Source organism: Carassius carassius, chromosome 30 (genome assembly GCF_963082965.1).
Source record: "Carassius carassius chromosome 30, fCarCar2.1, whole genome shotgun sequence".
In the NCBI taxonomy this organism is placed as follows: domain Eukaryota; kingdom Metazoa; phylum Chordata; class Actinopteri; order Cypriniformes; family Cyprinidae; genus Carassius; species Carassius carassius.
Window position 1 is genome coordinate 21,572,621 of NC_081784.1, and position 15,168 is coordinate 21,587,788.

General features: G+C 38.2%; 1 protein-coding gene and 1 long non-coding RNA gene across 4 annotated transcripts; one reads left to right on the forward strand and one right to left on the reverse strand.

Moving 5' to 3' along the window:
• Positions 1–223: 223 nt before the first annotated feature.
• On the reverse strand, positions 224–1,029 carry LOC132110895 (uncharacterized). The gene is made up of 3 exons (XR_009424692.1): positions 998–1,029; positions 714–804; positions 224–378 (listed from the first exon to the last, which is right to left on the reverse strand). It is a non-coding gene; the product is annotated as an uncharacterized LOC132110895 (long non-coding RNA).
• A 1,714-nt stretch (positions 1,030–2,743) lies between these two features.
• Positions 2,744–12,530, forward strand: LOC132110894 (BAG family molecular chaperone regulator 5-like). Of its 3 annotated transcripts, none has more exons than XM_059517964.1 (5): positions 2,744–2,850; positions 9,396–9,669; positions 9,764–10,192; positions 10,712–10,935; positions 11,699–12,530. In XM_059517964.1, the coding sequence occupies exons 1-5, from the start codon at positions 2,828–2,830 to the stop codon at positions 12,222–12,224; spliced, it is 1,476 nt and encodes a 491-aa protein (XP_059373947.1). In that variant the 5' UTR covers positions 2,744–2,827; the 3' UTR covers positions 12,225–12,530. The 3 variants fall into 3 exon arrangements, with proteins under 3 accessions (XP_059373947.1, XP_059373946.1, XP_059373948.1); XM_059517963.1 differs by lacking the exon at positions 2,744–2,850 and adding an exon at positions 4,769–4,956; XM_059517965.1 differs by lacking the exon at positions 2,744–2,850 and adding an exon at positions 7,656–7,678.
• The last annotated feature ends 2,638 nt before the right edge of the window (positions 12,531–15,168 follow it).

Consider the following 15,168-nt stretch of genomic DNA (forward strand, 5'->3'; position numbering starts at 1 on the left):
TTTTGAGCTTAGTTAGAAGATTGAAATTGTAAAAATGTACTGCTTCGCTCTACTGAAAATTGAGAATGGAAAATCTAGCCTGATGAACTGCATTACACTCTCATATTTACAAACACAGGCAGACAAGCATCTTTAGTATTTCACAAGAGTTCCAGATTTTGTTGCAATCTTTGCTCTAATCTTAAATGCTTTCACTTCCACACAGAGACAGCACCATAGAGAGTCGTGATTGATTTACAGTCTTTATTTGCATTTCATGTAGTTTTGCCTTTCTCTCATCCAGTTGCCTTGGTCTGTCCAGTCAGTGTCCTCCATGTGTTGTGTAGAGCTACTCTCACCATCAGAAGTGTAATGGTGAAATTCCTTCGAAACCATTCCCTGAATAACAAAAACATTTGTAAGAAATGAATAACGGGGAATTAATGGAAGAGTACATTACCGCTCTGCATATTTTGCATGTCTCTCTTATTTAACACAGCTGATTCAGATAACAAGCTTGTTTTAATAAGATGATTTTTAAATGCTTAATGATCAAAGTTAGTTTTTATTATGGGGGCAAAGCATGTAATGCAGTGTAATACAGTGATGACTGAGAGATGAACAAATAAACAGTCTTTTACTTCTTAAAGAAGCATGAATTATCAATCAGAGGGAATGTAAAAGATTATATACAACATATTATATAATAATAGGTATTCGTGTATTTATCTCACCTGTTATAACTGGCATGCCTTGTAATGTTTTTGTCAAAAAAGTGTTTGTAGAATACTGCCATTTCCTCTCTGCTTAAAGTCCTTTTCCTTCCTGGAAAAGTAGGAAATGACACATTATACACAACAAGGCATTTCCTCAACAACTTTATGATTCAATTATCAGGTCGATCCATATGAGTTCTTTAGTGACTGATCCTTAAACATGTACTCTTGGTTATATCTTTGCCAGTTTAGTATGATACATATACAGTACTGTAGTTAATGTTCCTATTTAGACAGCTCACCATCATCATCTCTTTCTGACAACCCTTTTGCCATTGCTATGAGGTTGCTTTTTTCGCAGTCCAGGGTCAAAAAGTCCATTATGTATGTATTTACAGCAAAAGTAATAAGCATATATGGCTAAGGAAATAAACATTTACAGCACAAAACTACCCTCTAGTGGTGATAATGGTAAAGAAAAAACTTCATGGAGGATTTCTCAACCTGTTAAATGTGTTTCCCGCATCAAACTGTGTCGCACCATACAACTGTGGTTCACACCTTGCTAAATGTGAAGTTCTGGTAAGTCCAGAGCTCGTGGCTCCAGTCTTCAGTCTCCTGTCTCAGATGCCTCAACTTCCTTTCCAGGGGTGCCTCTTTCTCTGGAATGTGGTATAAGACCGGCCTCAGGTTTGACAGTCTGTCTGCTGTACCAATCCAGTCATATTCTGATGTTGCTTTTGGACTGAATCTAGTCCTCTGCAATGAAAAGATTTTAACAAGGCAGCATAAGAAATTTTCAAAAACAAAAAACAAAATTATAAATCTGGTTGCAATTAAACTGATTATGATATATAAATGATTAAATTTCAATACTCATTAAGAAACTTAAAAGAAAAGGCAAATATGTGCATTTCAATGTGCATTGCATGTGCAATAATAATTACATTTAATTGGGGCATATAACATATTGGGGCTGAACGACAACTCTCTGCTCGCTTGACATGACCTTGACACCACAGGGACCTAATTATTAAATAACTGCCTTTTTTACATTCATCTTTGAGGAGTCATTGACCTTGACCAATGATATATAAGTACACTTTTTCCACTGGGCTCCGTTACAGCATGACCCTTCAGGACATTTTTACAACAAAAGTCCTTCACCTCGGATATATATTATTGTTTACTGAGAAAATAATAATAATAATAATAAACGTGACATATCGCGTCCTGTAACGAGTGCATTGAGTTTTATGTAAACTATATTTAGAAAACAAAAATAAAGATTTATGTAACATTGACGCGTTCTGCTTCCAGTACTTGTGATTTAATAAAACTGGACGACCAAAACATACCATGAGTTACGAAACGTTTTTGTGACTATCCCTTCTATGCATTACTGTGACGTATCACTGTAAAACAATATATCACCGCAAATCATCAAATGAGAATGATTTCTGAAGGATCATGTGACACTGAAGACTGGGTGATGATGCTGAAAATACAGCTTTGCCATCACAGGAATAAATTAAAAACTTTGTAAAATTGCAAAAATATTGCTGTTTTAATGTATTTTGGCCAAATAAATTAAGCCTTAGTGCGCATAAGAGGTTTCTTAAAAAACATTTAAAAATCTAACTACCTTTCTAATCTTTTTGTATTCTATTTTCTTTTAATTTATTATACAATTATAAAAAAAGACCTAACACTAGCTTGCTCTATTCTTTTTCAATTGTTTTCTTTTTATTTATTATATTATTTAAAAGCCCTTGCTAAGTGTACTGTGTTTAAGCTAACCGAGACTTGTTATATCACTTGAGTATCATTGCTCTTTTGTTGGTCTTGATTTCTTCCATTGTCCCCATTTGTAAGTCGCTTTGGATAAAAGCGTCTGCTAAATGACTGATTGTAATGTAATGTATTATCCTTCAGGCCGCACAGAGATCCCAAACATCTTACATTTTTGGACAGGTGTTATTTTGGGACGCGTTATTGGTGTTTAATGAATTCAAACCCCTCGTAACTCGTTGGTTCTCGCTTGGCCAGCTGGTTTCCGTCATTAGACATGTACAACCGTTGGGTGTAAACATAATGGCGTTGTTTTAATCTGTAAACACACAGACGCACCGATGGCTGTCCGCTGGATGTGCAGGTAGGATGGACAGCCTGATATAACTCCTGTTTAATAAGAAAAGTAATCGTATAATGATGTGGTTCATTCAAGCACCCCCTCACCTCGCACTGCTGAGCTCTTAACGAGAGATGACCCGTGTGTTTGCGTAATTTAAACGGACGGGACAGCAGGAGCAGGCGGATCATTTCACGTCGTTTGTGTTACGTTTATAGCAGATTCGTTGACGTCGTCGCGCAGAAAAGACGAAACCACTTAGTGTTGTGGAAGGGAGTTCGCTTTTGACGTCATCGCCTCTATGTGTTTATCCAAACTATGAAGAGAGGTGAGGCAGTGCACCCCGTGCTGCACCGATAACACACGCCTCGGGTGCCGGAGAGACGGGGTTATTCACTGAACGGGTAAATGTGGTCATGTTAAAAACCTTGGACAGTGTGAGGGATCCCTCCTGATGTGAGGAATGGTCTCCCCAGAGTGGGGCTTCGTGTGTGAACGAGTCGCTGTTTTTGAGTCTTAAGTGAATTATTGTTAACCTACATAAACTTTTTTTTTTTCATTTATTTATTAGAATAAATATATTGATCATTATAGAGACTAATATAATTCTGGTACAATAAATATAATGATTTAGTTTTAATAGTCTTTTTAATTCTATAAGAAAACTGAATCCACGGCACAGCTATAAATTTGGATCTGCTAATGTTGCATCACATTTCTATTTACACGTTTTTTTTTACGGCGTTGTGCATTATAACCAATCCCACACGATTCTGTTGAGTTTATGAATGCTATGAGCAATTTATGTCAGTTTTGGAGGATCTAAATAAAATGGTGTTATCTTTCATTTTACTAATGCACATTTTCATATTTTTGTAAAGGGTGTCCGTAAAGGATGCCTGGCACAAATAAAATCTATCTATAAAATCTACCTTTATTATCATGGTTACCAGTATTGTCACTGTATTGTTAAAATCTGCTGGATATGTTGTCCGGATGATGTCCGGATTTTAAAAGACAGCATTTATCTAATAGCATGTATGAAATGTTTAACTAAACCTTTGAAAAGTTACATAAAATGCTAAACCTCACATTGCAGCCTTTAAATAAAGAAAAGGGTAAAGCCAACATAATTGATTAATAAATGATTATATGGATTTTATCTGCACCATACATAATTATAGATACCTTATCCAAATGTGTAGAATCCACATACGCTTGTCTCATCAACCAGTCAAAATTTATATCAGGTTATGCTAATTCTGTCCATTTATTTTGGCCAAACAAATACTACACACAGGCTGAATGTAGATGTAACTCTGTAAATCCACTCTCTGACAGCAGGTGGAGCTGTAGAAACAGCAGAATTAGAGTGGTTTTCTGTAACCTCTGTGGACAAAGCAGCATTGCGATAAGAACACTTCTTTGTTAGGTATTACATCAGGGTTATTCAAATCTTGCCCTGGAGGGAGTTTAGCTCCAACCCTGATCAAACCCACCTACCTGTGATTTTTAATGATCCCAAAGACATTGATTAACAGGCTCAGGTGTGTTTGATCAGGGTTGGAGCTAAACTCTGCAGTGCACTGGCCCTCCAGGGCAAGATTTGAATAACCCTATATTAATAATTGAATAACCCTACATTGAGGGAAGATGAAAACAAAACCCCGTCAAATATTTTCTAAACACAAGGTCTGTACAATTTAAAATTCTTGTATGAAATGTTTACAGTGTGTCCGAGTAGTTTTCATTAACAAGGTGTGTATACCTTGCAGGTGATGTTTTCTAAGAGTAAGCGGCACAATCATAACAAAATCACATTCACTTGTCGCCACCTACCGACGCAAAGATGTCACTGCATGAGGAGTCACTGAGTGAACTGATTCAAAAGAGTCACTGAGATGAATCACTAGCGCTTATAGTGGGAGGGAAGGGGAGGGGCAGGAATGCAGTCCATACCGATGTGATGCTGCTGCTCTAAACGCCAGTCTCACTCCCTGCCAGTGCCACTGCAAGTCCACGATCCAGACATTACAGGAGTGTTGCACCGCGCAAAACATTTCAGTAGCGTGTCTGATGGAAACGGAGCCCGCCAGACATGTGCGCGAACGTTCTCGGCGCGTTGAAAAGGTGAGAAATGTGCTGCGCATTTTAGGAGGAGGTGCTGAGATATGCTCGGATTGTGTCGGATAGGGTTGGCTGGTGTTAAGAAGCAATAAAAATGTCCTTCTGCGATGGTTTCATTCATGTTAATCCAGGCACAGCGCTGTCAGATTGCAGGAAGCATCTGTCTTGGTGAGGCATGTTCAGGTTTGTGTTATATTCTAACTCTGCCTTATTGATTTTATAGTTCATGTCACGGAAGTAGCCACATATTCAGTACTGGGGGACGAGCAAATGTAGTAATTTAAGGTTCAGCCACTGAAAAAAAAACATTCTGGGGGTGCATGTTATGTTCCTTGTTCGTGTATCAGGGTTCAGCTGTGAGACTCTTCATGAAGGCATGATGATGATGATGATGATGAAGAGACGTGTGTTGCATTCATCCTCCAGAAGACAGTTTTTCTCTGCCATCAGCATCAGAGCTGCTGTGGACCGTTCCAGAATCTCCACTCCTTCCCGTTTAGTGCTGATGCTGAAGTTTGATTTAACTGTAATAGAATATAACTTTGCTCATTTTTAGATTAATAAAGATAACAATCTTGTTCTACCAGGACATTGTCCATTAAGTTAACGGACATTTCTTTAATTTTAAAAACCTTTAAAAAAATAAAATGAAAATAGGCCTGCTTTACGATTATATTGATGATGATGAGACATTGGATTCAGCCTCCATGTACAGAGATACTGTGACTTTTTCCTCTAATATTATTTTAAAATAAGGCAAACAAGGATAGAAGGACAGTTGCTTAACAACATACAAATTGTTCAGCTGACTAAGTGTCTTATCAACCTCAAACTTTCAACCTTTTTGTTGACAAAAGCTTCATAAAACAGTTTTGAAAGTTGTGAAAATGACATGATCCAAGACCTTATACAGTTTGTGCCATTGTGAAGACTGTAAGTCTATTCTTCACAAGCCGATTTCCATGGGTGTTAAATAATGTGTTGGTAAGATAATATTGTTGTGCTATAAGTGACATAAGGTGTTTGTTTTGTAGTCCGTGAAGTGGTTCTCGAGGCTTATTGACAGTGTTATTGGGGATACAGAAGGCAAAAAAAAGAATAATTAGGAAATAGTGCTTACTCATTTGGCTCAAAATGTGGGGACCATCCATATAAATATTGTCCCAGCCAGGCCATGTGAATTTGAGGTTTAGAAGATAATTATTTGACTCTGATGTGGCACAATGCCATGAATGGTGAGAGAAGCAGTGATGTATTTAGCAGTTGCCAGTGATAAGCTCTGGCATGGATGGCAGGTTGGCTCTATGTCTCCTCATAGTCCAAAGTGTTTGTGCCAATATTTACTTGCAAGAAGTTGCAACCTATAATAAGAGGTCTTCTGTGGCTCAATTACTGGATCGAGGAGTGGAGACCGGAAGCTGGGTAGCAGGTGGAGAATCTGGACAGATGATATTCTGACTCCTCTTTATCTGACCCTCTCCTCCTACGATCACAGCATGACGTCACATTAGCGTTGTAGTTTTGCTCAACCGTGAGAACCAGGAATCCTGCAAGCTAGATGAATGGTTCATAAGTTCTCTTGAACCTGGGTGTTTCTTGGGAGTATTCAAGGAGTATGTATTTTATATTTTTGAACTTGACAGTAATGTGTAACTGGTTTTGTTAGATTGGAGTATGATGCTTTTCTGTGAGATTGGCCTAAGTATGGTGCTTATTTTTACTTGTATATGGCTACTGTAATCATTTTTATTGACACTGCTGTGAGTTTTTTTTTTTCGTGACTACGTCCTGTACCCAAGGCGTACTTTTGGAGGGAAAAAAAATCTATAGAGAACAAGCTTAATATCGCAGATCCGGAGGCAGGCCTATTTAAGGACTGCATTCTCACTGCACCGTTTTAAATGTAGTGTGCATTAAAGTTATATTCAGGATTAAATGCAGTTTAATCTCTTTCACCAGCATCTGTGGCATACTCTTGATTACCACAGAAAATAATTTGACTTATGCCTCAGTTTGTAATGTGTGTACAGCTGTAATATTGTATAAATTGTACTCCTGAGGTTTACGTTCCCCATTGATGTACGTTGATATAAATCAATATAAATGTAACTCATGGTGCCATTGCAGTTTGGATTCAAATTGCAATTTGTCTTCATGATTGCATTTATTTACATATTAAATTGGTTTCATCTCCACTGCATAAAGACATGTCACATTGACTTTGTTGATTCATGTGTGCAGTTGACATAAACCGAGATGTGTTGAGTATAATGACAATAGCAGAGCGGCTCTGGTGCAGATCCAAAGCCTAAAATTTACATTTACCTATACTTTAACCCTATTCTTTTGCTGCCTTGCAGGCACTGCTGTTCCCTTGGGAAATGTGCATCTAATGTTGATCAAAAGAACTGCATTTTTATATAGTACAGTAATAATAAATTACACACATGCTGTTATTGTATCTTTAACTTCTTGCACCATGATCTTTTAGTTACATGTATCAGAAAGCATCTACCAAGAATTTAAATGCAAGTTCTCAATAGTTTTAAAGCCTTCTGCAATCTCTTCCATGTCTGTTATCAAATGTATTTCGTGAGCCCTATAGTCACTGTCTCTTTAAGGACCACGAATATGATCCGTCTGTGACATCATAGACTCTTCCCTGGGGAATAGCAGGGCAGTCTGCTGCCAATAAAATATTGTCTGGGACCTTGAATCTGCAGAGGTAAGACTGAATGGACTGTGTTCTTGAAGGACATCTGAACTTAGGGACACTCTTCTCTAAGTGAATTTCTTTAAACATAGTCTGCAGTTTGGGTTTGTTGGAGCATTTGGGTTGATGCACTTTTTTTTATAACAAGTGCTAGCCACGATTACTATCTTTTTCTGGAAATGAGTTGGACCCATGGTGTTATGACTTTGGCAGGTAGGAAGTACATTTTCCTAGACCCTCCAGTAAGTTGGGTTGTCACAACCTGACTGTTGTTGTCAAAATCAGATGAATGGATTCATTACAGAAAGTCAGACTTGGTATGCATGAACCAACGGATGGTTGCATTTCAGATGGACAGATTAAGTTATAAGTAATATGAACCTTCTGATTTTCAGAAACTGTTTGTTCACAAAGTTTGTCCACCTAATAAATGGAGGTTTGTTTTAGTGATCATGTCATGCATTCAGACAGTTCCCATTTCCTGCTCGGGCATGCATAATTCGGCTATTGTTTTGTTAGTGATTGGTGTAGTTGGAAGCATCTGGCTGAATCAACCTTAGTCATCACCTCTGTATACAAAACCTCTCCTGTATTTTTCATCATGGATGTTTACCTGGGTTAGGGTTAACATTTTATCCCAGAACAAATAATAAATTTTTTTTATCTTTTTCTCATTACAGGCATCCACTAAAAATGACACACTAAAGTAACTAAGAAACCTTTGTTTGTCACCGTGTGGTTTTCTGATGTCTTTTGGTTCAGTGTTTTATTTTGATTTGATGCAATGAAATTCATGCTTTTTTTTAAAGCCTATCTTAAATGGATATTTCACCAAAATATGAAAATTGTCATTATTTACTCACCCTCATGTAATTCCCAACCTGTATGACTTACTTGCTTAGATATTTTGAAGAATGTGGGTAATTTTAATAAATAGTTCTGCCAAAAATGAAAATTCTATCATTAATACTCACACTCATGTCTTTCCAAACCCATAAGACCTTTGTTCGTCTTCAGAATACAAATTAAATTATTTTTTTATAAAATTCAAAAGCTTTCTGTCATCGTTAAAATAGTCCATGTGACTTCAGTAGTTCAACCATGATGTTATGAAGCTTCGAGAATAATTTTTTTGTGTGCAAAGAAAACAAAAATAACAACTTTATACAGCGATTTTCTTCTCTTTCGTGTCAGTCTCCATCGCACGTTCACAAAAGTATGACGACACATGCATGTGATGCTGCATGTGATGCTGCTGAAGAAGGAGGAAGGCACACGCATGTGTCGTGGTGCTCTCATGAACGTGCATGAGTAATTAATAACAGAATAAAACATTTTGGGGTAAACTATCTCTTTCACTCTTAATGTTTGATGTAAAGTCAATGGGGAGCAGAACCTGTTTGGTTATCCACATTCTTCAAAATATCATCTTTCTCCAAATTCATTTTGAGGCCACTGTGTGCCTGTGATAATTATACTTATTTATTCCTTCATTAATTGTATATATTTTTTTTTTCTATGTAAACTTTCGGGGTTGGTAATTAATCATTTTATTCTGCATTAATTGATCAAAACTGCAAAGTATTTCATGTCAGCTACCCATAAATGTTTACCCATAAAAGTAAAACCTTCTGTTTTACTTTTCATCCAGTGTATTGACACCATGTCCCAACATCTTCCTCTCACTATTTCCATATCCTGACTAGCTCACCTCTCTCTTCTCTTTCAGCCTGTTTAAGAAACCCTTTGATGGTGGGAAGAGGACGATGGATCATGGCAGTCAACAGCCACAAACTCAGCAGATGCCAGGACCCTTCCCAGGTTATTCACGTCCCCAGGGCCCCTACCCCGGGCAGCACCCAGCCCTGTTACGGCTAGATGAGGTGCAAAGGGAGATTGCCACCCTGGGCCCACAGGTGTGCTCTTACAGTGGCTTGCAGAGCGACAGAGAGTACAAACGACTGGAGCGAGAGCTGACCCGATTGCTGCTGGAGGTCGATCAGGTCAGGACCGGCCATCAACTCCAAACAAACCTTTTGCTTCAAGAGAATTCACACTTAGTTCATTCTTCTTAACCACGACTGTTTCCCAACCCAGGTGGAGACGGAGGGCCGGCCGGAGCTTCAGCAGGCTCGGAAGTGTGCGGCAGGAGAGGTGGAGGGTCTGCTTCGCTACCTGGAGGGTAATGCTACGCATCCGTCTCGGCTGGCCATTGAGGAACTGACCCAGGAGGCACAGTGCTTGCTGAATGAAGGGGTCGTAGGGCCGTTCCGACAGGGCCAGGCTCAAGATGCCTTTGAGATCAGTGAGGAGCTGGTGGAGGCTGTGCAGGACGTGGCCATGCGGCTGGCTCAGGTTAAGACGGGAGGGAGCGTTCCTCTCCGAAAGGCCCGTTACAAAGCATTGACAAGGATCTGTGCAGTACAGGAAATACTGGAGGGTCGTGTACGCACTCATACATTGGCGCTGCCATTGTCAGATGACACACACGAGGCTGTGCAGCGTATTAATCAAGTTATGTCCCAGGTGCGTGCTATTGCAAAAATATATATATATATATTATGAGAAGTCACAAACCTGCATCATTACCAGCAAATCACTGTTACTTATTTGATGTGATGGTACAGCACCTAATTTTAAGGGTCAGAGAGAGAGAGTAGAAAATGGCTATTAAATGTTATGTGTTAATATAAGTTAAGAAAATAAAATCAAAATGTATACTACTGTTCAAACGTTTGGGGTGAGTAAGATCTGAAGGATCATATGACATATAATAAGACTGGAGTAATGCTGCTGAAAATTCAGCTTTACCATCACAGGAATACATTACATTTTTAAATGTATTCAGTTATTTTAAATGGTAATAATTCTTCTCAATTTTACTGTATTTTTAATGTAATAAATCGAGACTTGGTGAGCATAAAATACTTCTTTACTAATTTTTGAAAGAATTTTCTGATTTCGTCTATGAAACATCTTAAACCGTGTTTAAATAAGTAAAATAAAATAAAGAAAACTCATCTGAGATGAGCTCCTGTTGTGTAGTTGAGTGGAGCCCGGTGCCAGGAGGTGGCTCTGCTGATGGGTCTGAGCGGGCGTGATAGCTGTGCCCACCTGGCGAGGATCCTTACTGAGCTGTTGGTGGAACTGGACGCCCTGGATGTGTCTAGTGATGCTGCAGTGAGGAACTACAGAAAACAAGTGGTGGAGGAGATCAATGGTCTGCTAAAACATCTTGACCTGGAGGGAGAAGGAGAAGAAACACGCAGGTAACACCAAATACACACACCCACACATAACACTACAGTATGTAGTTATCCAGTAAAATGCAGTTTTTTTGTGCAGCATTCAGTTTGTCTTATTTAAAGTTGCAATTTTTAAATAAAAATTCACATTTTTATGTTAAGATGAAATTTTACATATACAAAAGTATTGAATAATTCAAAAAAAATTTTTTCGGAAATTAATTCACTTATGCTTACTAAGGCAATTTAAGTTTTCTAATTTAATATTTTAAAATGTCCTTTTATTTCTGTGATGCAAAGCTGAATTTTGAGCATAACTCAAGTCTTCAGTGATCCTTCAGAAGTCTAGAAACGAGAAAATATTCATTTCTATTTATTAAAAGTATTACAATTTTACATGCATTACCGTTCAAAAGTCTGGGGTATCATTGTTTCCACAAAAAATATTAAGCTGCAAGTTTATTTCAACATAATGAAAACGTTTCTTGAACATCAATGATTAAGAAACATTGCATCAAATGTTTGAGGAAACATTATTATTATTATTGTTATTTTTCAGGATTCACGAAAGTTAACATGAAAAGCATTTATTTAAAATAGAAATCTTTTGTAACATTTGTTTTACAATATAATTTTTTTAATTTTTTTTTTTTTAATATAATCTTTTTAAATATATTTTTATTTTTTTACATATCACTTGTATGTGATCGAGCTATTTTTAACGGATTATTAGTTACTTTTTCTATTTGTAACCTATTTTACTGAATTTAATGCATTGTACCTCCAGGTATGATCTAGCGCAGAATGACTCGATCCGTGAAATCGAGGCGATCAGGGGCCGTGTTTCAGAGCTACGGGAGGAGGTGCTCCGGTACGGTGCTTCAGGACAGGGGACGGAGCTGCAAGCTCTCCTCACGCACCTGGATCAAGTGGACACAGGGCGAAATCCCTGCATTCGGGAGGCACGGCGCAGGGCCGTGCTGGAAGTTCAGGCTCTCATCACCTTCCTAGACCTCTGGGAAGCCCTCGGACGGCGTAACCCTGAAGCAGACGAGCCTCTGTCTCATGCGTCTGTGTGGCGTGTCTTAGCCAGCCTGTGCGACCTGCAGGCTCAGGTTTTGGGCTTTGACGGCAAGAGGGCTGACAAGAGCTACATGGTATTGGAAGAGCTACTAACCAAACAACTACTGGCTCTTGATGCTGTGGACCCCCAGGGCGACCAGGGGACCAAAATTGCCCGTAAGCAAGCTGTTAAATACGCCCAGAATATCCTTAATTACCTGGATATGAAGACAGATGAGTGGGAGTACTGAGAGGCCAATAAAAGAGTGAGAATAAGCAAAAGCTTTTTTTGCCTCTTGTGCAACGTATGAGGACACGGTCGTGCTGAGGATACAGTCCACAGGCGGAATTCTTAATTTGTGTATAAAAGACTTTGTGTATTGCTGTGGGCAGTTAGACTGTTACCCATGATGCACTGCACCTGCTGCTTTTATTGGCCCATTACTGGTCCCTGAAAACTGCCTTTCTTCTGCCAGAAGGAAATGTTGTTTCTAATCCACATGAATCATTTGTTTTCATGACAATGACCCATTACGATCTTTTTAGTTGAGTCTGTGCTGTTGATTGGTGTGGTGTGGTGCTAAACCCCGTTCTGCTGCCAAAATCTGCTTCCTGCTTTTTCCAACATGCCTGTGTGGAGCACATTTCAGGCTTTATCATGGTGTGAGTACAGTTAAGGTTCCTATCCAGTTAAGGCAAGTATAGGCGTGGATGATCCCGTTATGACCACAACAGTTGAGCAATGGGCCATTTCCTGTTAATCACACATAATGGAAAAGGCAGCTCAAGCTAAGTGTGTCATAAATTGAATCTCTTCTCTAAGTGGCACTGTCAGAGCCTGAGCTCTCCTCGATACAATTATTAGCCGAATATAAACAACAACTGGCCCAGTGGAACAAAATTTTATCATTTTCTGGCATCTTCTTCATATATGTCCCAGTTTATGTTAAGAAAACGTTATCTTACAATAGACGAGAGAGAATAATCAGTTTAAAGGTGAAGTGTCATTTCTGCACCATTAGTGTCATCAAGTTGACATTGTTTACACTGTGCAAAAAAATCAATCGGATTTCTAATACTTCCTGCGGTTTGGTCAGATTTCATAGAGGACTTGTGACCACAATTGCAATGAGATATTGTCTTTGGAGACGTTTCTTTTTACTATCAATATGGAGGACAAAAAAATAGAAACTAGTTCACAAGGTTTCTAGTCTTCTCCATTGTTTTTTTTTTTTTTTTTTTGCTGTTAGGCAAACGGTGCCTGTGCAAGCAACTAAGGAATCGAGCAGAGACTGAAAGAGTGTGTGTCTGTGATCATTTAAAAAAAAAAAAAAAAAAGTGGTGCATGCTATTTTGGTGGTGAGACTGATCAAAGTTGACAGGGGCATAGTACATTTTCATTTGAGCAGCATGGAAGGACAGCAGGCTATCAAAAGCTCATTCATTCACTACCTTCACACAGAACAATGTGACCCAATATGTGTCTGTGTGTTACACATGATAGATCTGGGGGTTTTGGGATGACTGCATGAAGTATATATTTGGTTCACTTTCATATATGGGAATAAATTAGACAAAATGAGTCCCACGAGTGACTTTTGTTGTGAACAAAAGGGTTTTCATCATATTTGCACATTGGATTTACACTCTATAAAGTAGTACACATAAAGATGCAAAAGTATATTTACTTATTCTGTTTCTTCACTGTTTACTCTCAAACATTGTGGCTTTGTTTGAACTGTAACTATAATTCGGCACTACTGTGGAGGTTTTATTGGCTGATATGAATAGTTATCTAGAGAGCAGAATAGCCAATGGCCAATGTATGATAATAAGTGCAACAGTGGAGTTCTGGATGTAAAAATCATATTCATTTTCTCCATAGAGGAATTAATTTAAATGATAACTTGCTACTGTGAACTCTATGGGTAATGGATGGGAACTTATATATAAACATGTTCAACAGCAGGTGAAAACTACATTACCCATGATTCTGCAAAGAAATATCCACTACCTGATATTCAAATACGTTTTTGCTTCAAAACTAATGTTGTAATTCAATTTATTTATTTTATTTATTTTTGACTGTCTAAAATATTTGAAAATGGATATTATGCATTGATTATCTAATTGTTTGTAGACTTGTGGAAGTAACATAAGGGATTCCCAGCAGGCTTATGTAGTATATTAATCTATAACAAGTAATGATAAAAAATGTGACAATAGAAGTTAAATATTCTTATTAAATACAATAAAAATATCATGTTACATTTTATTATGTAAGCTATAAACATGTCAGGGCCAGTCGTTTCAGAATGAATTGCTTGAATGAATGATTCAATTACTCCCTTCTAAAGATCATCCCTTTTTAATTCTTGAATAAACCAGTGTTTTTTAATTCAGCTTTTGTGCATTGCCTGTTTAGAGCAGTGTTTGATATAAACTACATTCAATTAAGTCATGTAAACAACTATACAAAAAAAAAATCATGCTGGATTTGAAAAATTAATTGGGCACTTCAGCTTGCAGTGTGAAATAGTCTATTAAAACCCCTCAGAGACTGTTGAGAAAAGCTGTAGGAGTAGTTTGTCTGTGGTTAAAACAGCAGGAATATCCAGTTCCACTGTTTAAATATTAATCACTGAGGCCAGGTGGTGGTTCGTGATATCGTGTGATCTGTATAATACTGTGCTGTTGATTCTCTCTCTGCTCATTTGAGCTCTCTATAGGTCACAATGGCTTGTTCTGAACGAGATCGTTGACTCTGTTAGCCATCTGTTTCAGTCGTTTCCCACTTTACTCTGTGTACCCTACCCTCTGTCCTGCTCCACATAACTGTACCAGATAACTGTACTGTCAGCAGTCGTAAAGCAACATCACAGTTATCATCAAAGAAATCATATTGTGCTTGGATTAAACACAGACACTATTATCGAAGGGCTTTTTAAAAAAAAAATGATAATAAACACACAGGGGCTAGAAGTCATAAGTGGTGCCGGGAAAGAAAGGAGCTGCAGAAAAAAGGAAAAAGCAATAGGTTGTAGTCAGAACAGATAAATCCAGACTCTGTCATTGTCTGACAGAGTCCCTGCGGTGGGCAGAGCTGGCAGTTCATCTGAGGAGGATCCTCCATTAGTCAAGGTGAAATACACACTCCAGAAGCACTTTAAAACAGTCTTGCACTACTAGGTGTTG

What these genes read in the sequence shown, in the direction of transcription:
- LOC132110894 (XM_059517963.1), top strand. Translation starts at nt 4,925, where the DNA reads ATGTGCGCGAACGTTCTCGGCGCGTTGAAAAG. An exon ending in GTTCTCGGCGCGTTGAAAAG is followed by an intron (nt 4,957 to 9,395) that starts GTGAGAAATGTG and finishes CTTCTCTTTCAG; the next exon opens with CCTGTTTAAGAAACCCTTTG. An exon ending in GAAGGAGAAGAAACACGCAG is followed by an intron (nt 10,936 to 11,698) that starts GTAACACCAAAT and finishes TTGTACCTCCAG; the next exon opens with GTATGATCTAGCGCAGAATG.